Here is a 23307-nt window from a genome sequence, read left to right on the forward strand (position 1 = left end):
AACTAAAGATTCTGGGGTTTTGCAAGTGGAACCAGTGAACATATAACTGGTGATAAGTACATTCAATTATCTTCAACTAGCAACTTGACCAGCAGGTGTTCTGAGCCACAAAGGAGAGTCTGGAAAACGTTACACTGCCCTGAATGCTGGAGGGGCAAATATGTACACTTTAAAATCTGTACATTTTAAAAGACATGTTTATAACCCAGCAACTGATCTGTGGAAACACTCACCTGCTGTAAGTCTGCAAGTCTCCATTGATTTCAATAGATCTATGTGATTTACAGCAGCTTATGGTATGGTCCTATTTATGGACATTTTCAAGGAGAAGCAACCATCTGAGCCCAAACAATGTTTTTCGTTTGTCACTCATCCAGCATTTGCTCACCTGACCTGTTACAAGACTTAAAAAGCCTTCCTTAAACAAAGGATTCCCAGCCTCATAGTTCTTTCTGGGGGTTTGCTGAAATTCAAAGTACCGTTCACCTGACATTACTGACTGGCTGTAGGGGCACAAACAAACTGTGCTGTACTCTCATCATTGTGCCCTATTTCTTCGTCTGTGCTAATAGTCTCCTCTTAGAATCCTGGCTTTGAGCAAACCGTTACATCAGCTGACTACTGTCAAAAACCCAGACTTAGCCACCTACCAGAAGAATAGGTGCAAAGTTGCTGATTGGCTGACTGCGACTATTAGGCGAATTACAACAGCCGTCACCAGATTTCAGAAATCAATTCAATGCACTAAAATCCAGAGAATCTGTCCACTCACTGCCACCAACGTACAGATAAATTAGAATGGTCAAGCTGTAGATGCATCACTGTCTTCACTGCTGTCTGTTCCTCTAAAGGTGTAACCCTAAACCATGTCCCCCAGGAATTTTCTCCTCTTTTATAAACTGCGAGAAATTTGTTTTCGTGAGGTAAAAACAAACTTGCTCAGCTTTCATATAGAAAGTGGATCTCAGTCACAGGGAATGGGACTGGCAAAGAGAAAGGAAACCTAGAAGAGAAGTAATGTCACCTGTTTGCAGTTAGCCATTACTACTACAACATTTGCCTCCTCCCTAAGATGCTAGAAGAAATTAATCAGCTCTGCTTTGCTCCTTAACACCGGTGATCTGCCATGTGTACAGGGTATGAATGGTCTCATTTGCTGTATCTTGGGGAAATCCGTCCCATTAAAAGTTCCACACTGAGCTTGCTGCTCACTGCACTCTGCTCCGTAACAGCACTGTCAGTTTGGATTTAACAGCAAGATGACAACACTGCACTACATCAGTGGAAGCAGAAAGGACAGACAGATCCCTAGAAAGAAGACACATGCTCCATTATTGCTAGCTTACTTTTCCCATTTCCAAAGCTATGAGGATCTTTAAGTTAAGAAATGTCTTTGGTGTTTAAACAGAAGATAGCAGAAGGGGTTGTATTGTAAAAACGAACAACTGATTAACTGGAGGCTGAAAAGAGGGTGATCCTGTTTCCTCAACCACAATTCATGCCATGCACAGCACCCACTCCCCAACTGCTTCAAGTGTCTCAGAAATCTGTAGGGATACTGGGTCTGCACTGTTGTTTTTTTTAGTACATTATGAAAAGAACATGATTTATCCAACTGCTAAATTAAAACAAATATATATTTAAAAGGAAATTATCTTGACTACTGGCCAGTCCTAACAAATGCAATTGACTCCTGGTCCTTTGTCTAACTATATCATTGGGAGGGCATGTGTTGGGGAGCAAAGGAAAACCTCAAAATCCTGTTTTAAAAACAGGAATTGACAGTTTTCATGTAGAAAATGCAAGGCCTCTGTTCTCTTGGTTTGCATTAGTTTATGAGATTCATTCTCAATACTGTCTATAATCCCCACTGGCCCTCACCCCTGGAATTTAACCTCACTGTCTCAGCTTCACACCATGGGACACCTGCTGAAATCCACTTCCAAGTTTCAATCTGGCGCTGGGTTGTTGACCTTAAGCCATCTGGTCTTCAGGCCAGAGGGTCATACTGCCAGAAAGGACTGACAAAACCACTTTGATGCAGAAGGCTAACCATTTGCCCCTTGGGTTCACAGGAAAGGTGATGGTAGTTTCATTCTAGGATGTTATGAATAAACCATATTGCCCCAGAAGCAGGGGGACATATGAAAAACTAGAAAACCAAATATACACAGAACCTTTCAAAGATGCCCTTTCTCACATGTTCAGTCACTATGATATTTTGCCGTGAATTCAGAAGCGGATGATGAATAACTGTGAGAAATCAGTGTGAGGACAACCCACCCCATTTTGTTTTTTTCTTTAAAAGAAATAGATTAATGCTGCTCGTCCATCTTCTCACGTTCCCTCAAAGGGAATGGACAGAAACCATATTTTGAAGATCCATCTGGTTGAGCCCTGTAGCCCCCCCCTCCCAAATCCCCATATAAACAAACATGGATATAATGATGTTTTGCAGGGGTGGGTTTGTTTAAAAAAAGTCTGCCTTTTCCCCCCAGTTTGGTATCATGTTACTTTAATGCTGTTCCTACGAGAAGCTGCGCCCATCCTTCTAAATCTTCTTGGGTGGCCCTTTTAAATGGTCTTATGTTTTGAAGCTCCGAGAGGCAGAAAAGCAAGGCATCAGAGATGATCAGCCTTCCTCCCAGAGAGCAGATGTGTCTGTGATACATTCCTTTAGATGCTGAACTGTAACTCCCATCCCAAACGGAAGGAGATTTAAAAAAAAAAAAAAAAATCCCAACAATCATACAAAGACACAGACAATCATTTTTTTTTTTTTTTTTTTTTTTAATCTAAAAAGAGGAAAAATATCCCATAAGTAAAGGCAGAACTGAGTTCCAGGTACAGGTAGTTGGGAGGATTTTTTTCATTCTTTTTGGCATCTCGAAATTCTAAGAATTGTTGTTGACCTGCCCTTTAAAATGTAATTTTAAAAAGAGCTCGTAATTCTCTAAATTTCAAGCTGTTGTTACAGTTGTGGTTTTTCTTTTCTTTGAAAAATTGCTTTCGAGGCTCATGCCGCTGCCCCACCTACATTCCTACTATCCTCCCACCGATTCGTCATTCACTGGTTGCCTGTCCTTGCGGCGCTGTGGACGTGATGACTCCAGTTTGAACCTGGACTGCTCCGCTGGACTCTTCCATCCGGGGTTTTTTTACATCTGGCTCACCCGAGGGTGGTGCAGGGTCTTCAGTCGCTGCCTCGCATATCCGGCTGACCACAACGGGAGTGGATGAGCTAGCCTGGGCTGCAAGGAGCTGTAGCGGATTTGTGAGAGCTGGGGAGTGGGAGAGAAAAAAAAGTGTTAATTCAGCCAAAAATCTAAACAACATTTGCAGGTCTAGAAAAGACAGAAGTAAATCACACTGGAGAGCAATCATACTGGAGATATGCAACTATCACCTTCAGATGTGCTTTACAAACATTAACTAACTTTTTCTGAATTTAATTCCTGTGTGAATTTAAGAACATTAATCCTTGCTCTTCCTTCCCTAGCACCTTCCATTGAAAGTTCTCAAAATGCTTTATACATCATTTCATAAATAAACCTGAACACCAATGAGCAAAGGAATTGTCTCCAGCTGGGAAAGCTCCTACTCTTGTGTTTTAACCCCTAACCCATGACTGAAAAATTCTGCATCCATGGCCTATGAGACCAAAGCTCTGTACTTACTGCATGGAGCACCACAATCAAAAGCTTCTCCCAAGCTGCCATACCAGCATGCCTTAAGCCTGACCTGGACGGACCACTGCTAGGGGCGTGTGGGTAGTTTAGTCTCCATGGCCCATTCAAAGCTGGGCGCCTCTACTGAGATTGCCAACAATAAATAAAGCCAACACCCTGTCTACTGGGAACTGGATTACAACCAGAATATTAATGTGGGAGGTAGATGAGTATTATATCCATTTTACAGGTGAGAAACTGAGGCAAAGAGGTTAAATGACTTACCTCAGGCCACAGAGGGAGTCCCTGTCAGAACTGAGATTAGAACCGAGGAGTTCCTGGCTCCCAGCCCTGTTCTCCAAGAACTAGACAAAAACTCTCACAATAGTAAAGAAATGGCAAATAAGGTAACCCTACTTCCAGTTTACAAAGTCTCAAGAGTTCTGTTACTGAGTAGAAATTTCTACAGTTTAAAGTCACAGCAACAGAATATGCTTATACCTTAGCAAAAGTGTAAAATAGCTTCACACTGATAAAGACGGCCAAACCATGAAGGACATCAACATGGTAAGAGTTAACAATACAGGAGTGTCCACTGCTAGCGGCACAAAAAAGGAGCACAGGGGTAAGTAGTAATGGAACCAGAACAATGTCCTTCAGAGTCCAGCAAACTACACCAGGCCATTGCAAAGAATGCCATGCACCAGTAAGGTCAAGAGGATGAGAAAAGAGAAGACGGTCAGGGTTGGATGAGAGAAAACTGCTGACCACTATTCAGAAAAGCCATCTCGGTATTCTAAGAGGAGAAAACCCCAGACTGGGAAACAAATGTTAAAAACCGAGACAGCCTAAGGGAAGAAACTATGTTTTTCAGCTGAGCATAGTGAAGTGCGTCAGAAAGATAGAAGCTCTGCATCCTCTGCAGAGAGAATCTAGCACCACTTAAACCGGAAAGCTGTGGTGTCATCGGAAGGATTCTAATCACATCTGATTACAAAAAAAGAGTAAAACAAATTTTAGTGATTTCAGAGTGCCTTACACATAAATGAAGAATAATTAGCAATCAAATGTCCTACTCTACATCAGTCTCATGCTACTGCAGGATAATATCAGCTCCATTTATTTTTAATGTCTATTCTTATTTAACAGTTTTATACATCTAAGACATTACAACTACTCATTACAGTTTTCCATTACTGGACAAGGTAAAACTAGGTAGAACTCTGATGGGAAAGGTTAAATAACCAAAAAAAAAAAAAAAAAAAAAATCAAAGAAAGTGGTGGGAAGCCTTCATCCAGCAGTGGACTAAAACAAAGAAATAACTCATAGGACAACCCAAAAGGTGCTGTAAGAAAGTCAACACAAATCCAGACAAAGTCTTCCGTTCTGACTGCCCGAAGGGGCAGGTGGAGGTGCTGGGACTCTTCTGATTTCATAAGAAGGGAAGGCAATAACTCAAAGTGCTAGGGTTCTGCCACCACCAGTCATTACCCTTAAAGTGACAATACCTAATGTCCCGAGGAAGCACAAGAATACCCTCCCAAGGGAAACCAGACTGGACTAATTACTAGAAAATATCCTATATGAAATAATCCTGCATTGATGTAGAAAATCCAGTAGGCCCTCTCCATTTCTATGAGACAAAACCATGCACCGTAGTACTGGTTCTTTCCCCAAGACTTTGATGAGTGAGAAGAGACTGGAGGTGAGACATTTAGCTATGGAGAAAAGGATTTTCTGAGAACAGAGTTGGGGATTTAGTGGTGTCCCAAGAGCACCAGGGAAGATTTATTATGCAATATTGAGGGCAAGGGTTGACTGGCAAATGTCCCGGATCCACAGGAGGAACCCTTCAGTGTGCCAGACCTCCAACTGATCCTACTCTTTCCTCACAGTAGGCCACACAGCCTCATTGCCTCCAAGACTGAGCCTCTTCGCAGGCTAATGCACCTCAGCATGTATTTGCAGTGACACCAGGAGGCTTTTCCAAAACAGAGTAGGACTTATTAGTCAACTGGAACAAAGCATTGCAAGTCCCTAGGTTAGCCTAGAGAAAAAGGTTAAGACATAGTCCATCTGGCCAAGCCAGTGCTATCCACCAGCCAAGCTGCTCTGGATTCCATTTCAGGGTCTCTGTCCCTTTGTCAGTGCCAGGTGAGAGCTGTCTGGCCTCTTCCAAAAAACAACTCTTATCCCCCTCCTGTCGCCTCTCAGGCAGAGCCATGCTGAGGTCACATACCCCACCTGCTGGAGCTGCTTGCTGTCAATTGTTGATTGTTCAGTTGCTGGGGTTTCTCATTGTCTCTCTGGATCCTCCATTGAGCTGGGACGGTTTCAATCAGTTTTTTAAATACCCCATTCTCTCCACCAAGACCCAAGGTGTCTCTCACACCCCTCATGTCTCCTGTTCTGCCCCAAGAGCAGGCCTAACCCTTTAGCAATGCCAAGTGCAGAATTCATAAAAAACATTACATAACATTTCTACTTTTTCCACAGCAAGAAAAGCCAAAGTAAGAGAAAATGGGCTCAAGAAAGGCCACATTTATTTGTTGAAAAGATGCTAACCCTAGATGGAACAGAGACTAGAGGAAGATGGGGACGGGACAGACAGATGCATTGCCAAGGACATAAAAAGGGACTGGACTCTGCAGAGGTGATGTTGGAGAAATGGTCTGAAGTAAATGGGATGAAATTCAATAAGGACAAATGCAAAGTACTCCACTTCTGGGCACCACATATCAAGAAAGATGTGGACAAATTGGAGAAAGTCCAGAGAAGAGCAACAAAAATTATTAAAGGTCTAGAAAACATGACCTATGAAGGAAGATTGAAAAAAAATGGGTTTGTTTAGTCTGGAGAAGAGAAGACTGAGGGGCAGACATGATAACAGTTTTCAAGTATATAAAATGTCATTACAAGGAGGAGGGAGAAAAATTGTTCTCCTTAACCTCTAAGGATAAGACAAGAAGCAATGAGCTTAAATTGCAGCAAGGGCAGTTTAGGTTGGACACTAGGAAAAACTTCCTGTCAGGGTAGTTAAACACTGGAATAAATTGCCTAGGGAGGTTATAGAATCTGTTATTGTCTAACCTGCTCTTAAAAATCTTCAAACACCCGTCAGAGATGGTGTAGCTAATACTTAGACTTGTCTTGAGTGCAGGGGACTGGACTGGAAGACCTCTCAAGGTCCCTTCCAGTTCTATGGTTCTATGTTGTTAAAGATGGCAGAGCTTTTTCCCCCACAGAGGCAAATAAGCAGAACTGGAGGTGGAAGAGAAAGAATGGAGCAAGGACTTAGAGCACTAAGGCTGGGGAAGAAAAACTTTGTTATTTAGTGGTGCAAAATGTTGTGCAATACACATCTTGCACACACATTTCAAATTGGATGTATGGGAAAACTCAGATGTCAGGATCTATGTGTAGTATAAGTGTAGAGTTTGCAGTGCATGTGAAACTACATCAGGTGATCGGGCACACAGCCATAAAGGAAAGCCATACCATAAGCACTGCCGGTGATGCTGTTGGTGGGGATGGCATGCTTCCCATTTTGTGTTACTGCCCGAACAGGTAGTTGGTGTTGTCCAATGGTCACTGGAGTTGCCTGCTGAAGGATGGTAACAGTTTGCCCTGGGACACCTTGAGCCATCTGACTGGCAACTGTTTGGATGACTCGACTGGCAGTGGGTATTGTGGCAAACGCAATTGTTGGTTTCTCATCCATGCCTGTTTGGACATTAAACAGAAAGGAGAATCATTCACCATGAGTAGGCTTCATTTTCATTAATATGCTAGCAATAATACAAACCCCAAGATTAGACAAAATGAAAATACCCAAGCACATACAGCCGAAGTATCCAGACACAACCAAATCATTTGCGTTTGATAAATCCCACAAATCAATATCTCATGGGAATGGGAAGCATCATTTCTCAGGTCAATGCAGAGGAGTCTCAGAGTAACACATTTGGGCTCCAAAATAAGAAGGGGTTGAGGACATGGCTGACTGGTATGGGCCTGATCCTGGGAGACGTGAAGTACCCAGAAATCTTTATGCAGGATCCGGCTCTCCAGGGAATGACTGACTCACCTAGCTCATTAGAGAAAGAACACTGCAATCAGCCATATAAGAATGGGGAAGGGTTACTACCTATGAGGAACAAATGGTTATTCTGAAGCATTTCAAGACATCCAGCCATGATTTTTCATCAACTCCACAAGTTTTCTTACCTTACCTAACAGAAAAATATCTACACAACTATTTACCAATGTCAGGTATAGACTTCCTCTAAGGCACAAGCAGGCCAACTAAGAAACAAGGTTATAAACATGCCATTCTGAGGCATAAAAAGGTTCTCCCCATCATTCTTTTCCTTATCTGCATGTTACTACATAACATAACATGGCATGGATACAGTCAGTGAAAACTAGACTATGAGAGTTCCCTGCCTGTACATCAACCACCCTGAGCCTCAGCTAACCACAACAGGGAAGGAACCATAACAGTATCAAACAGCCCCAGTGTTTGTGGAGTTAGGGACAGCTTGCTCTCATGCCTACACTTGGGTGAGATCACAGGGGAGTGGAGAGGATGCAGTTCCCTCCAATTTTAACCTGCCTTCGTGCACAACTTTCAACTAGCTGTGAAGGATAGGGGAAGGAACCAGCAGAAAGGGGGCAGTGCCTGGACTGCTGCTGCTGTTTTAGTGTGGCAGTGTTTAAAACCTTCCTCCTCACTCCCCCACGTTAACTGATCTGCTCAACAGGCAGGGAGAAGCTGCCAGGAAGCCTCTTGCCTCAAGGAGCAACCGTGTCCCTTTACTGGCCAGCCGAAGGCTGCAACTGAGATTTCTCTCTGCAGCTGACTCAGCTCATTGCCTGACCTCTCCAGCCAACTCTGAGAGGAGGAGAAAAGGAGTGATGCCTGCCCAGGCAGGCAGGAAGTGAAGAAGCTGATTCAGTAGGACCACCCCAGCATCCCGCTTCTCTTCCCCATCTTAACATTAGAGAAACAAGGGAGACATGGCAGAACAGGAGAGGAGAGCTCGGGCAGGGTATCAGAACGTTGGAATGAAGAGTGGAGCTGGGGAAGGCAGAGGCTGGGGGGGGGAGGGGGAGAGGGGGGAAAAAAAGGATCTAGGGATGGCAGAGGGTCAGAGAGACAGAAACCTGCTCTACACTAAAAAGTTAGGTCGACCTGGCTACATCTCTCAGGGGTGTGAAAAATCCATACCCCACAGCGACGCAGTTAAGCTGACCTAACCCTCGGTGTAGAGTGTGGTAGGTCGGCAGAAGAATTCTTCTACTAACCTAGCTACCACCTCTTGGAGAGGTGGATTGCCTAGCCAACATGAGAACCCCTCCTGTCGGCGCATGTAGTATCTACACTGCTGAGGCTGTACTACTGTACCGTTACAAGTGTAGGCAAGCCCAGAGATTGCTGCTGGGAAGCCTGGAGAAGCACAGAGGGGATCTGGTCAAAAACTTCAGGGGAGTTTGAAGGTGGTCAAAAGCAAGCCAACACCAAAGCAAATGCTGAGTGTCCCATATTACTATTGGGGAGGGTCTTTATCTCTCCCTCCCCTCCCCATCCCAGCTTGTAAGCAAATAAATCACTCTTCTGCACATAAACACTCAATGAAACTCACTGTTCTTATTGTGCTTGTACAGTAATTGTACATTTGTACAATGATATAATGCAATTATGAGAAGGGCTGCAGAAAAGGAGGTACTGCCCAAGTGAAAGCAGACAGAGAATGATCCTTTTATAGAACATTAGGTATTTTCAGGGTTTAGCTCACTAAGGCCAGAGTTGCCAGTTTAGAAAGATATGAAGTGATCCTTATAATACTTGCTTTTGCAGAATTTTCTAATCACAAACACTATATGCACTTCTACAAAACATTTCCAGAGGCTTACACCTTTCCTCCCTTGGAATAAATTTTACATACCCACAGAAAAAGGACACAGAGTCTCAATTACCATTAATGTCACCTTGAAACAAACAGCCTCAGCCTTCAAAATGGAAAAGCATACCTTGGGATGGTGGGAGTTTTGTTTGGGATAGAGATACCTTTTGGTAATTTACCCAATTGATCAGAATGGGCCTCAGTCCACAAGCATATTGTAGGGGAACACCAGAACTAGAATAAATATTCACAGCCATATATGCAGCTTTGGTCACCAGTAAAATTCTAGCTAGATTTTTACTAACTAAAGGCCACACACGGCTCAATTCTCCTGCTTACTGCTAGGCAGACCTAGTGCGAAAGCTCTTACCCAGTTTAAATTGTATCTTATGACTGACCTCTTTTGTCAAGGGCTAAACACCCAGGGAGTGCAATAGGTGTGCAGAAAAACCCTACAAGTCCGGACAAATCTTCCTTTGTCAAGTAGGGAGGGAAATGAAACAGACTACCTCGATGATCACCAGCCAAATCCAACACTGTTCCTGTTGCTTCATGAGCACCGCCTGCTGGGCCCGGATTTGTCAGTATGTATCCGTTAGCGGAGCTTGAGGAGGAAGTTACAACCCTGACCATTGTAACAGTGGGAGCTTGCTGCACTACATGGATTGCATGACCAGAAGGCTGTTGAGAAGTCACTATTGGCATGTAAGCTACCGGCTTTGCCACTAGAGTGGATGGCCGGGGAGGAACAGCCATGATCACCGGCTGGGCACTGACAGGTGATCCTGAAAGGGAAGAGAGACGCATCTTAGACCACTCATTTTCTTAGACATTTCTAATAATACATAATGCTGAGCAGTGCAGTATTTGCAAAAGAATTAAAGTTATTCAGACAACATTCAATCTTGTATTTCCTAATTTTTGAGTGGCTGGCTGTGCAATTTAAACATTTTGAGTGTCATTTTTGTATGCAATGTGTGTACACACAGTGCAGGGTTTTAAATGGGTTGCACAATCATGGGGTTCATACAGACCTAACATCACCACCCAGCAGTTTCACCTTTCCCAGCATACGAGTGAAAAACTCCACCTCTGCTCAGTGCTTTTTAACTTATCAGGTCACATGGAACTCTGGGTGCAGACAGCAGCCCCAAAGAGCAACCAACCTAAACAGCTGAAGAGGAGAGACGACAGATCCAAATCCCCATTCAGATTGACTCCCTCCACTCCCCATCCCATCGCCATGAAGCTGAAGCTAATAAGAAAAAGAGACAGTCTAAAGCTATATAGCCACTGGAGACTGGGAAAAGGGTAAGTATGGAGAGATGAGGCCTTTATTTGAAATATAGAACACCCTCCCACCACAATGAACATACTCTCCTGCAAAATAGGGGCTACATACCAGGCGCACTTTGTGAATATCGATACTCTGGAACAGAGGCTAACTTTGATGCAAAATCATGTTCATGTGGAATGGGTGAGCCCTCCCTGGACAGGCACTCTGGAGTCTGTAGGCCACTAGAGTGAGGGGACAGCAGGCCGGGATGAGTAGGAGAGGCAGGGGCACTCCTGAAACACAAACCAGTGCAAACAGAGTAAAAAGAATACATGCTGGCCAAGAAAGCAGTAGCAGAGAACCAAAGGCATCTCCAAAATCTACTGCCTCAATAGAAGAGCTTCTATTCTTCCACAGCACTAAGAAACCATTTTTGCGCTGTTTCTACCGTCCTACTTCCTCCAATGAAGCCAGAAGCATGGCATCTTTGCAGCAATGCCACTCTTAGTAGGGCGAAATCTGAATCTAAATGGGCACATTCAAATGGATTTAAAAAAAAAAAAAAAAAAAAGATATGTTTTGGTTGGTTGGTTTTTGTTTTTCAATCCTGTTTTTGACAGTCCCTTTGATTAGTATGTGCTACAATTTAAATAAAACATGAAACGTTTAATATGAGAGTTTTTCTGATCTTCTGTTATGTGGGGGATGAAGCCAAGGCTCCCCTCCCACTATTTCTGTCCTGAGAGAGGAGAAAACAGTGAAACTCCACTAAGTGCTGCCAATGCACAAAGTACACTGCAGAAATGTATTTTTTGCTAATTTTAAGTAACAGGAATCACAGACTTTATTTGCAATTATAGCAGATACAAAGTTTTCATGCAAATGTGATCTTCAAGTTGTCAGTATGACAAAGGTTGGGAATTCTCAAGATTACAAGCACCATTTAAGAGAGTCACTGTTCATAAACCCAGGGACCAACTACAAACACTGCATTTCCCCTCTGACCAGGGAAAGTAACCAGGCTTAAATGAGAACACTGACACTCTGGACTGAGTCATTAGAAAAGTTTAAGAGCACAAAGAACACTGAATCCTCAAGCAATTACCACCACAACACTCCCAAACCCAGCTAGCCAAAGCGACAAAGTTTTGAAGTCACTCCTAGAATCCCCCTTATCAGTACACTGGACTAGCAGCCTAGCATAAATATTTTAGCAGAGAGGTTTATGGATTTCTAATTCCTGGGTCTTTTGAGTTATTTCTAACACTATACTCACTGGGTGTGATGTTTAGCTATAGGATCTCGCGGAATAAATTAACTAGATATCATTGAACTGTGAGGGATCCTGACTTTATTTGCATTCATTTTAACACACTCACACACACACATTATCTACGGGACTCACATTTTCCTTAACATTCAACAAACAATATCCTTCTCTCTTATTTTCACCCACTTTTAGACAAAATTTGGTCCCTGCAAGAGCAAAGGGTACACTGCACTAGCTAGAATCAATTAGTCCACACAGTCTCTGTGCTAAGCTTCTCCTCCACACCCGTACCATTGGCTGAGGCAGTTTCATTTAGTCCCATGCTACATCCCTTCAACTCCATTGCTGAGAATCATGTCAAATGATGTGATGTTCTCTGAAAGAGACTAGTTTAAATACCACATTCCTACGACCTACTCCACATGTGGACCCAGCTCTTCAGAAATGAACGGCAGGGCTTTGCACAGTAAGCCACTTACTCCTGTGAGAACAGTTCTGCATCACTATGAAATGACACCAAAACAGATTTACACAGTTACACAGATTTAGAACAAAAATAAAAAGGGACCTGAACTTACCTGGAGGAGAGGGGCCCAAAAGGGGTTCGAAAACAGGACACCCCTCTCTGTCTCCGTTTTCGGAATGCCTGTTCGACTAGCTTGGCTTCTGAGGCAGGGTCGATTCGCCAAAAGGAGCCCTTTCCGGGCTCCTCCTGGGAGCGTGGAACTTTGATAAAGTAACGGTTCAAGGAGAGGTTGTGCCGAATGGAGTTCTGCAGGAAGCAGAGGAATGAGTTGATTATTATGCAATGTGGAAACACCAAAGACAGACAAACTAGACTTCACAGACCAGAAGAGTAACATCCATCCCCTTCAGAATCTCTGCCACAAACAGTAACAAGCTACTCAGCTACCAAGACTCACAAGGGGAATGGAAGTGATAAGAAAAAAAATCTGGCTACATAAGTTACAAATACAGAATTTCCATTAACTATGGAGGAAGATAGGTTTGCCTGGCACTGTACTGTTACCAGCCCCTTAGAAACAACTCCTCGAACCACTGAGGGCAGTAGCTCTTCCACTGCAAGATATGGAAGTGGGGGCTTTGGAAAAGCATAAACAAAAGAGATGTGTATTGTAAACATCTAGAACACACTTCAAAAATGGCCTTTTTGTTTTCAAGTGGAAAACTGCCAGGCTTGGCTGCACTGCCTACCAGCAAATTGATCACATGTGCGAACATGAACCACTAGAGGCCACGCCACATCACAATAATCATAAAGCAGGCCAGTGAATTTTTTTAGACTGACTAGATATTGGGCGGGACCCATTAGCTGTCTGGCACAGACCTAGCACTGTAGGGTGCTGTAGAGATTACCCATCTATATAAACAACAACTATTTCCCAGGGAACAGTCCTATCACTGACTAGGTTTAGCACCGCTATGTTGCAGGAAAGGCACAGTGAGCCCACAATTGCATAAAATCATTTCTAATTCCTCTTCCTCCCTCCCCCATTTTTGTGCTTCTCTAGCAGCTTTCAAAGACCAACAGATGTGCTTTACAAACAGAGCCTTACAACGCTGCTGGTAGGGAAGGAAGGGACATAGAGAGACCACTTCACCCATCACTGAAATGCAGCAGTCTCTGCAGTACAATGCAGCAGCTGGTTAACAATGCGCGGTAACACTGTGGAGCAGGGTAAGGTGGGAAGTGAAGAATTCCATAACCGATAGGGCAGGGGAAAACTGGGCGGGCAGAATGTACTTATTCTGATTATACTGTCAAGTGCGACCAGCCATGCTGCTCCAGCCAGCTGTGGACAGTGGAATCAGCAGCTGCCCGTGACTCTCCAATACATCAGTGTTGTGTGCCTGGAAGTGACAACACCCAGTTCAGAGGTGTGGCACTGGGAAAGGGCGAGTGTGGCTGAAGCCCTGGCTACTGACACATTAAAAGCAACACTCAAGCAGCTGAATATCCAAGTCTGACATAGCATTATCAGCTATGGACAAATTGTACAGAGAAGCCGGTGAGATTTCCCAATAGTATGCTAAATGCACAGACGTGCGACACAAGGGGTCAGCTTGTGGTTTTCAGACCCTTAGTGCTCCATGATGGTATCTATAGTAGAGTGACCATACTCTGGGAAAGGAAAGCAATAGTCGTAGAGGGTGTGAGGGTTACTGTGATTAAAAGCAGGGAGAGAACAGAATTGTAGACAGCCATGCTGAAGTGGTGCAAAGGGAGAGGTCCATAGAGCATCCTTTTCCTAAATAACTGGACATAGTCAAGATTTTTCAGGAGTCAAGGAAGATTTGAAGAGAGATAGGTATGGGGTGAGAGCAGAGGAGATGAGACTGATGAAGTGGCTGCTGGTAGCAAGGGCATGGAAGGAAATGAAAATGGGGATGACAATCATGTCGGAGATGTCTCTAGAGATGCAGGCGTGGTGGGTGACAAGAGTGGTAAGGAGGGGCATTAGAAAACCAGAGGCCCCTGAGCCATGTGGAATGTTTCCGTAGAATAGCCTTTACAAACACTGCCCACAAACAAAAAGTTTAAGTGAGGTTATTAAACTGATTATTCCCTAAATTGACTGGAACAGCTTCCCACTACCCCAGTGCCCTGATCCCTCACCAAATGTGTTTCCTTTTAGGATAAGCACTTTAATAGGAATTTCAAAATTTGTAGGTGTCAAGAACTCACCTGCCAGCCTTTGTCAGCAGTCCTGTAATATGGATAATGCTTGGTGATGTGGGCATAGATCCCACTTAGTGTTAATTGCCTGTCTTGGGCTGAAGATATGGCCTGCACAATTAATTGAGCATAGGAATATGGTGGTTTGGACTCATCCTAAAAGAGAGGACACAACAGGGGAAGCTTAATTTCAGGAGTAAGGATTCTTACGCTGGAGTTTACACACAACCCAGATACTAAATGCCTTCTAGATATAGCTAAACTTTCTACCAAACAATATTTTCTGTTGGAAAGAAGTTCCAAAGGTTTGCTATGTTTTTTAAATTTTCCACCCAGTTCTGCTTCCAGGCACTAGCACCAAGCATGACTTGGTCCTGCTCCACCATCTCCAGGAGGGACCCCTCCTTTCTAGAATTTGAAGAAATTCACTAGAAAGGTTTATTTCCAGTTCCTCACATTGCTCCATCAGTGCATCTCCACCAAGAACAGCCACCCTGGCTTAGGGGAGAATTCAATCTTCATAGCTATCCAGTATTGTGCTCCCTTGCTAGATCCCAAACCTAGCATTACCAAGAGAGAAACTACAGCTTCAACTTGGGTATCAGGTCACTTCATCAAGACTGAATTCCCTCCTTATGACTTACTTTTTGTTTGTTATGTTTTTAAAAGCGAATCCTCTCTACACTGCTCTCCTCACCTCTTGTCCCTGAACTGCAGGCCTGTGTATTCTGCCTGAGTTAAACTGCAAGCTCTTCAAGGCAGGGACCCTGTCTTTTATTCCCCAGTGTATTTTACATAGTGTTGTGTACATCTGTGGAGCTGTTAATTAAAGAAGAAAAATAAAACTCCTTGGTTTTAATACTCGTCCAATATATAGCTTCTTAGGGGAACACCTGCATGTCAGGCTGCATGGTCCATCAAAAAAGGCAGATTCCTGTAACCTGACCTTTTAAGTGAAGGCAGAAAATAAATTTGGGAAGCTAACCTAGCGGTGATATCCATGAGCCAGTGACTGACACGGAGGGGGATGACCCATTCACCCTCAGGGGTGTTAAGTATCCCAGTGGAAATACGTAACACACATGTACAATGGATAAATTATCTTTAGACTTGTTTAACTACAGTATACTGCCAGGCCTGAAAACCTCCCCAAGCACTGCTGGGCAGATAATGTTTCTCTGAACCTTTGGGCTGTCCCCGCCAGATGCGTCTGCCTGCTGCTCTGATGCTGCTTTCGCTGCGTACTCTGCTGCCAGCTGCAGGTCCGAGGTAATGTTCTGAACAAAGCGATATCCTGAGGATCCAGCACCACGTGGACTGGCCGGGCAGGAGTTGGGAACACTACAGGGGATAGAGAGGAGACAGAGACGTCCATCTCCAGTTATTTATTAACAGCAACAAGTGTACATACAACTCCTACCATCCAAGGATTTCTAGGCAATTGGCAAACAAGAATCTACATCTCTGAGAAGTAGGTAGGTACTGAACTTCTTTCTCCACATGGGTTAACCCAAAACTTAGAGAGGTTGAATGACTTGCCCAAGATCATGAAATAAGTCAGTTGCAGAAGTCCTGACTTGACTTCCAGAAGTTCTGACTTCCTTTCACCTGCTGTAGTCACTAGACAACACACAATTTCAGAGCATGAAGCAGGATCACTCCTCTGTGAAGCCAGCATGGGACTCCACTGAAAACCAAATATTGTATCAGAGTTTGTCTGTCTGGAGTAAATAAGTTACACAAGTAATTAAAAGCCTTACTCTTCAATCATAAATCTGGCCAATACCATTCTCTGTCTAAGATATAGATGTTGATCGCTTAACTTCTCTACTTAAAAAGACTACTTATTTTTTACAGTATCACTGTTAAAACCATAATGACAGATGCAACACTGGGTGCAGCAGCACTGGGCTTTAGAGGGCTGTTCAACAACACAAAGGTTAATGTCAAGTAGCTAAAACCACAGCAACCTCTAAAGGCCACTTATCTCCTTAACCTACCAGCATACAAACCCTACTGACAACCAATGGGAGTTGCAGATACAGGTAGAGTGCCCTTCATATCAATGTTTTTGCAGATTGGTTAGAGGAAAGAAAAATAACTAAGAGTTCTAGGACTGCCACAAGATGGCACTTTAGGAACAGTTATGAAATAAGGAAAGCCACACCAAGACTGGTATAAGGTTACAAATAAACAACGAAGGTGGGTCTAGTCTGCAGCACCACTCAGACACACGAGTACATACGGCAGGATGACAATTAATTAGCAAAACTAGTCGGGGGGGGGTCACACATTCTTGATTTGTGGGAACAAGACTGCTTGGCAGGTGAGATGGCGAGTCTGAAGCATCATTCATGTGTTGTCCCTTCTCTCTCCAGGGCTGAGCAGCACAGTGAAATAGACCACAGTCCAATCACAGGATTACCTACTTCTTTCCCATTAAAGTACAGTCAGGATGAACAATAAGAAAGAGGAATGGTATTTAAATATTTACATATGGAGATAGAGGATTTTTTTTTTATTGTAACTGCATTAGAGGAGAATGGAAAAAGACACCTAGTCCCCTGTAGTGGGCTTAGGTACTGCTGTCACAAATGATTCTCCTCTCAGCAAAATGGCCACCAACAGCAGTAAATTTAAGTGCCAATTATAAAGAACAATTTTCAAATGCAGCTATCAATGTAAACTGAAAACTACTGCTTCTCACTCCTGCTTCCTGAAAATGGCCGTGTTGCTAAACTCAGCATCGGGCTGATTTATTTTAACAATGGATTACAGAAAGTTTCCTTGGGATAGGAAGACAGACAGACAGACAGACAGACTCACAGCATCTCAAAGTTTTCGACAGTACAAGATAACTCAAGGGTGGCCTCTCCTGTCGCATCCACTCTGAATCCTACGCTCAACAGGAACATCACCATTCAGAAGCTCAGGCTGAAGCTTTTAAGGAGCAAGGTGTTTTTGGTGAAGGACCCATGGTTATGAAACTCCTGACCCCAGAGACCAGGATGAGTTCTTGTCTCATCTCTGAGTGCAATTTAAGATGCAACTCTTTGCTCATGCCTTCCCCCAATAAAGGAGGCAACCAAATGGCCCCTGAATAGCTTCTTCCTGGTATGATCCACAGAAAGAAGACTTAATTAAGGGAGACAAGAACGCTCATTCCCAAGCAGCAGTAGTGCTTCTTTTAATTGTTGCATATGGTGATTAGGATTGTGGCAATATGCAGACTAGAAAGAGATTAAGGATTAAGAGTTGTGTTGATATTGCTAACGATTTGTGATCACACCATATCAGTATGCCACAAACAAAACTGTTAAAAACCAAGCCAGAGAAGAAGTGGAGAGGCCAGAGCTCCTCCAATAAATCTGTGCACTTTAAAAAGGGTGCATCTTTTTTGTGCTTTTACTAAGACGTGGTGTAATTTCAAGGCTTGTACACAGAATGCTCATGCCGTTCAGACAGATAACGAATTGATTCTTGAAGATAAGCAGAGAAAATGTGGCTCCTGCTGTTCAGGTTTGGGCTTCTACTGGTTACATTTAAACTCATGACCATCTTTATAAAAAGCCATCAAGAAACGAATTTGCAGCTTCCGCAGCATTTTGATTCTTAACAGAAATAATTTTTTTAAAAGACTAGCAAATACCTGGCCCCCGAATTCAGAGAGAATATCTTGTCATCTCAACATTGTACTAAACTGGGCTGTGCTTGCAAACCCGCTTCAGAATAAAATGTTATTAACTCTAAGGAAACTAGCCAGCCCCACTGTGGAGGTCACAGGAAATTATCCAGTAATGGGGGTAACCTGGAGTGGCCATGGCGCTTGGAAACTTGGGAATAGTGACTTCCCCCAACCTGCCTCTACCATGATGGGACCCTTTCCTCCAGACATAAACTTGCCACTTCTCAACAGCTCCTTTAGGCCAGGGAAGGCCAGTCACATTCAGAGTTGTGGGTGGGAGAATCAGGAACCTGCAACTCAAGCTCAGAGCTGCTCTTTGCAGGGGGCCAGAGGCACTATCAGGTAAAGCAAGCTCTCAGCTTACTTTTGGGGAGTTCCCATAGTGCTGCTGGAGCTGAAGGGGCTGAGAAAACAAGAAATTTACAACCGAAGGAGGAGGAGGAAGTCATGTTGCAAAGAGGGTGGGAAGGAAAGAGGGGGAGGGGGAGAGAGAGGTGGTTTTGGGTATGTCTATGCAACAAAACAAAAAAAACCTGCAGCAGTTGACCTGGGCTCTGAGAGACTCTCTGCCACTCCCCCCTCTCCCTCCTCCCATGTAGACATACCCAGCATGGACAAGTGTCCTAAGGGTTAAGTCAAAATTAGAGTTCAGTATAGTTTAAAGCAAACACAATGCAGTGACTTGTCGATTTCCTAGAGTTCCTGGAATTCTCCTCACTACCCCCCAACAGCAACAGGCCAGGGGAAGCATGGAACTGCTCACACCCTTAAAAAAAAAAAAAAAAACCACAGCTCCAAAGAAAAATGAAACAAAAACCAAAAAAAACCCCCCCAAAAAAAAAAAAAAAAAAAAAAAAAAAAAACCCAAAGCCATGTGGTCTAGGATAATACTGTGCAGGATATAAATATTTTGTTAAGCAAATACTACAAAAAACACTGGATCTATTTTAATACTACTGTAATTTTTACTGATAAAACTACAGATAATAGAACTTGGCACACTTTAATCTGGCTCAGTTCTACATTTGGCCATTGCTACTGAAGAAAATTTGGAATACACCTCTTGGGCAGTAGAATAAATCTTGTAGCTTTCATTTCAAACCACTTCAGAATTTGATATGCGAGCTACAGACATGTATCATTCAAACACCAGTGAAATGCAGCATTTCTAACAATTTAGGAAGGAAGTAAACAGTATATCCGATTGAAACTGCATGGAAGATTTAAGTATATCAGTTACGTAGACCCAAGCTGAAATTTGGCCAGGATACCAGGCGTTAATGCCCCCACTCTTACACAGACCACCAGTGACCCTTTAATAACCATAAATTCTCACAATCTCAGTTTTACATCATTATCACAGACCATACCTCCAGCAACTTAGTTTCCTTTATACCAGGTTGAGACATTGTTGTAGAATTGTCAGATCACCACCTACTGAATCACGAACCCCACTTCTTTGTATCAAATCTTCTATTCAAATTCTACTAGACCTAATCTTACTTCACTTGTAAGATCAAATGAGATGACATCCTGATGTGGTGTGAGTGTAGGTCACACTAATCCCTGTAATGGCCAGAATACCTTTTAAGTGTAGGACTCATTTCAGGCTGCAGTGAGTGTAAAATCTCAAAGTCAACATTTTTACTAGTAGCATTATTTAAATGTCTATAGAAGCCTACACATTTACGATTGCTACCATCCAATAAAATAAACGTGCATATTACTGCATACTCTTGAGAACAGCTGGCATTTCTGTATACTTTTCATCCATGGATACTAAAGTACTGAGCAAATTTTAAATCTGTCATATATAAATAACACATAAATGTGCTTGGCACTTTAATATCTATGGATGGAAAGTCTATATCTGAATTAAGCATCACAACCCCGCCCCCCTTAAATATTAGCCCCATTTTACAGATAGGGAAACTGAAGCACGGAAAAGATAAGTTTATTGGAAAGCTGGGAACAGAACACATTCCTGACTCCCAATGCCATATACTTCCCAAAAGTACGGGCAGTTTATTTAGCGTGTGCATAGTCGTCTAGCCAAGCGATGGCATCCTCAGTGGCATGACGCAGGTCCTCTAGGCCGCTGAACTTAGTCGGCAGGCATTCCTCGACAACGTGCGTCATCATCTGCGTTGCGCCGCAGCTGCACAAAGGGCTGTCACAAAGGCCCCAGCGATACTGGTTGGCTGCACAGAGACCTTGCCCGGTCCGGAACCTGTTCAACAGGGACCATTGGCAACGGGGCAGGTCAAACCCAAGCAGGCAGATTGTGGGGTCGGCAACGAGGGACTGGCTAGGGATTATAACAGATCCATTCCTCTCGCCAGAGTGTTTCCACCCTAACATCCTGGCGTGATGGATGAGACCAGAATGGGCGACGTGACAGCAAACATGCAGCTGATGGTTTAAGAAGGTCAAGGCTTGAGTTGGCACATATTTTCTCCGGTAACTTGCCAGCGACAACCTCTCGTCTGATATGAGGAGGAGCGATATTGCTCAGAACTGGAAGCCAAGGGAATGGAGTCGGATGCAGGGTACCGGAGATGATGTGCACGGCGGCATGTAACTGCGTATCCACCAGTTTGGTGTGTGACAATTGACTCCAAACTGGTGTGCAGTACTCCACCACCGAATACGAGGTGGCAAGAGCTAACATCCACAAAGTTGGAGCACGAGCACCCCATGACGAACCTGTCAGTTTGCTAAGAAGATTGTTCCGCGTCTTAACTTTAGCAGCTGTCTTCGTCAGGTGGGCATGGTAACTCAGTGTGCGGTCTAAGGTCACACCTAGATAGACCGGTTCTACTTCATGCTTCACCTGCTGACCATTCAGATAAACATTCAGTTCTTGGGTTACGCAGGCGTGATGAAGATGGAACAAACTGGAGACTGTTTTTATGACACTTGGCTGGAGGCGACAAGTCTTATAGTAGTCAGCTAACGTTATGTCCCAATTTAAGGTGGCATTAAACTCGTGAAATGTCTGGGCCTGAGTACCGCAACAGACGTTGTCTGCGTAAATGAATTTTCGTGACTCAGTTGTTGGCATTGATGTAAAGGTTCAATAGGGTTGGAGAAAGCAGAGAGCCCTGGGGTAACGCATTGCTCTGTCGTCTCCAAGCACTCGTCTTCTCCCCCATATGGACTCTGAACTGCCTATCGTGGAGGAACAGTTCAACGACACCTGTGACCCAAGGTATGGGCAGTGAGAGAACGTAACAAAGCCATGCTGGTGCTTACTGCCATTCCTTTCCATGAAGATAGCTTCTGAAGCTTGAGCCCTACAAATATTTATTTGAGTCAGGTATTCAATGGATAAAGCATTTGTTTGACTTCCCTGGGAGCAGAGCAAAATATCATCTTGGGCTCCTACATGACTGTTTGCTAGACTTGGCACCTGCACTGCTAAGAGAGAGGGGAAAAACTGGTTGAAATAAGGTGAACCGAACATGAACATATACATATGTATATTCATGTGTGCAGTGTTTGTGAAAGAAACCTGACAGACATTTCAGAGAATGAAATCCACAAAGCAGATACAGCAAAGACAGCAATGGAGCAATCTTCCCCCATGCTAAGCTGGCAATCTGCTTTGCTCCTGTCTCTCTCTAAAGGTATGTCTACATTTAAAACACTACAGCAGCACAGGTGCACCACTTCAGAGTAGAGACTACCTATGTCAATAGGAGGGGCTCTCCCATCTGTGTAGTGTACCGCCCAGAGAGGCGGTAGCTAGGTCGACAGAAGAATTCTTCCGGCAACCTAGCGCTGTCTACACCAGGGGTTAGGTCGGTAAAGCAACGTCTCTCAGGCGTGTGGACTTTTCATACGCCGAGAGATGTAGCTATACCGATGTAAGTTCCTAGCGTAGACCAGTCCTAAGTCTATGTCTACACTGCAAGCACTGGGTCAAAGTACAGTGCTTTGGCTCGCAAAATAACTGAGAACCAACAGTTTCCATGCTACACCAGTCAGATATAAGGGGCAAGGAATCCTCCATCAGCTTCTCCTTCCCCAGCCTCACACAGCCTAAACCCGAAAATGTAACTCAAAGAAAGGCAGGTCCTTGCATGCTGCATGTTTTAGACAAGCTTCAGAAATGTAATCATGAATGGTGAGGCTGCCAAACCAGACTGGATTTTGAAGCGAGGGATGTGTCTCAGAACAGGTCTGCCTGGTTAAATATCGAAGGAAAACAAATCAAAACAAGCCACAACCAGGGAAAGTTAAACTACCCACAAAGACTCACTCTCTTAGTACGTCCGCAGCTCCAGTGGCTCCCCTTCTAAAAAGAAGTGAGATCACTCTGCCCTTGGAATCAATGAAGTCTTTATTCCAGCACTGATCAGGAGAGAGAGAAGGAAGAGGAAGTGCCTATGTTGCTAGTGACACCTCTGCAGCTTCTCCTCTAGCACATGGCCTCCATCTGAAATAAACCATGCACAGGAATTCCCAAGCCTGGTGAACCTTGCCAATATGATGTGTGCGTGTCTGGTTATTTGGCTTGCGGCTTGAACACCTGCTATTTTTAATCCCCAAGTCACCATGCTGAATATTCTGTTCCCACAGAGTACTGAATGACCAAGACAACACAGGAAGTCCACAAAATACCCATCTCAGAGTACTTCACTGACTGCAAACTGTTAATAGTGCTGGAGCAATGGAAAACTCACAGGAGAGCCTGGAATATATGGTTATGGGGTATATGAATAGGTATAATGACTAGAACAGGATGAATAACCGGACAATTGAACTTGATGTTACCTTAGCTTTCCCCACCACACACTT

General features: G+C 43.7%; 1 protein-coding gene across 2 annotated transcripts in view; it reads right to left on the reverse strand.

Annotated features, from left to right (window-relative positions):
• Positions 1–2784: 2784 nt before the first annotated feature.
• Positions 2785–23307, reverse strand: part of FOXK1 (forkhead box K1) — a 65651-nt gene continuing 45128 nt past the window's right edge. For both annotated transcript variants that reach the window (XM_024205232.3, XM_024205233.3), the window contains exons 3-9: positions 16004–16160; positions 14829–14975; positions 12700–12893; positions 10978–11144; positions 10085–10360; positions 7168–7392; positions 2785–3281 (exon numbers count right to left, since the gene is read on the reverse strand). In XM_024205232.3, coding sequence (XP_024061000.2) covers positions 3064–3281; positions 7168–7392; positions 10085–10360; positions 10978–11144; positions 12700–12893; positions 14829–14975; positions 16004–16160 — 1384 coding nt within the window. In that variant the 3' untranslated portion in view covers positions 2785–3063. The remainder of the gene's footprint in view (positions 3282–7167; positions 7393–10084; positions 10361–10977; positions 11145–12699; positions 12894–14828; positions 14976–16003; positions 16161–23307) is intronic.

This window comes from Terrapene carolina, unplaced genomic scaffold (genome assembly GCF_002925995.2).
Source record: "Terrapene carolina triunguis isolate 2854851 unplaced genomic scaffold, T_m_triunguis-2.0 Scaffold93, whole genome shotgun sequence".
NCBI classification, from domain to species: domain Eukaryota; kingdom Metazoa; phylum Chordata; order Testudines; family Emydidae; genus Terrapene; species Terrapene triunguis.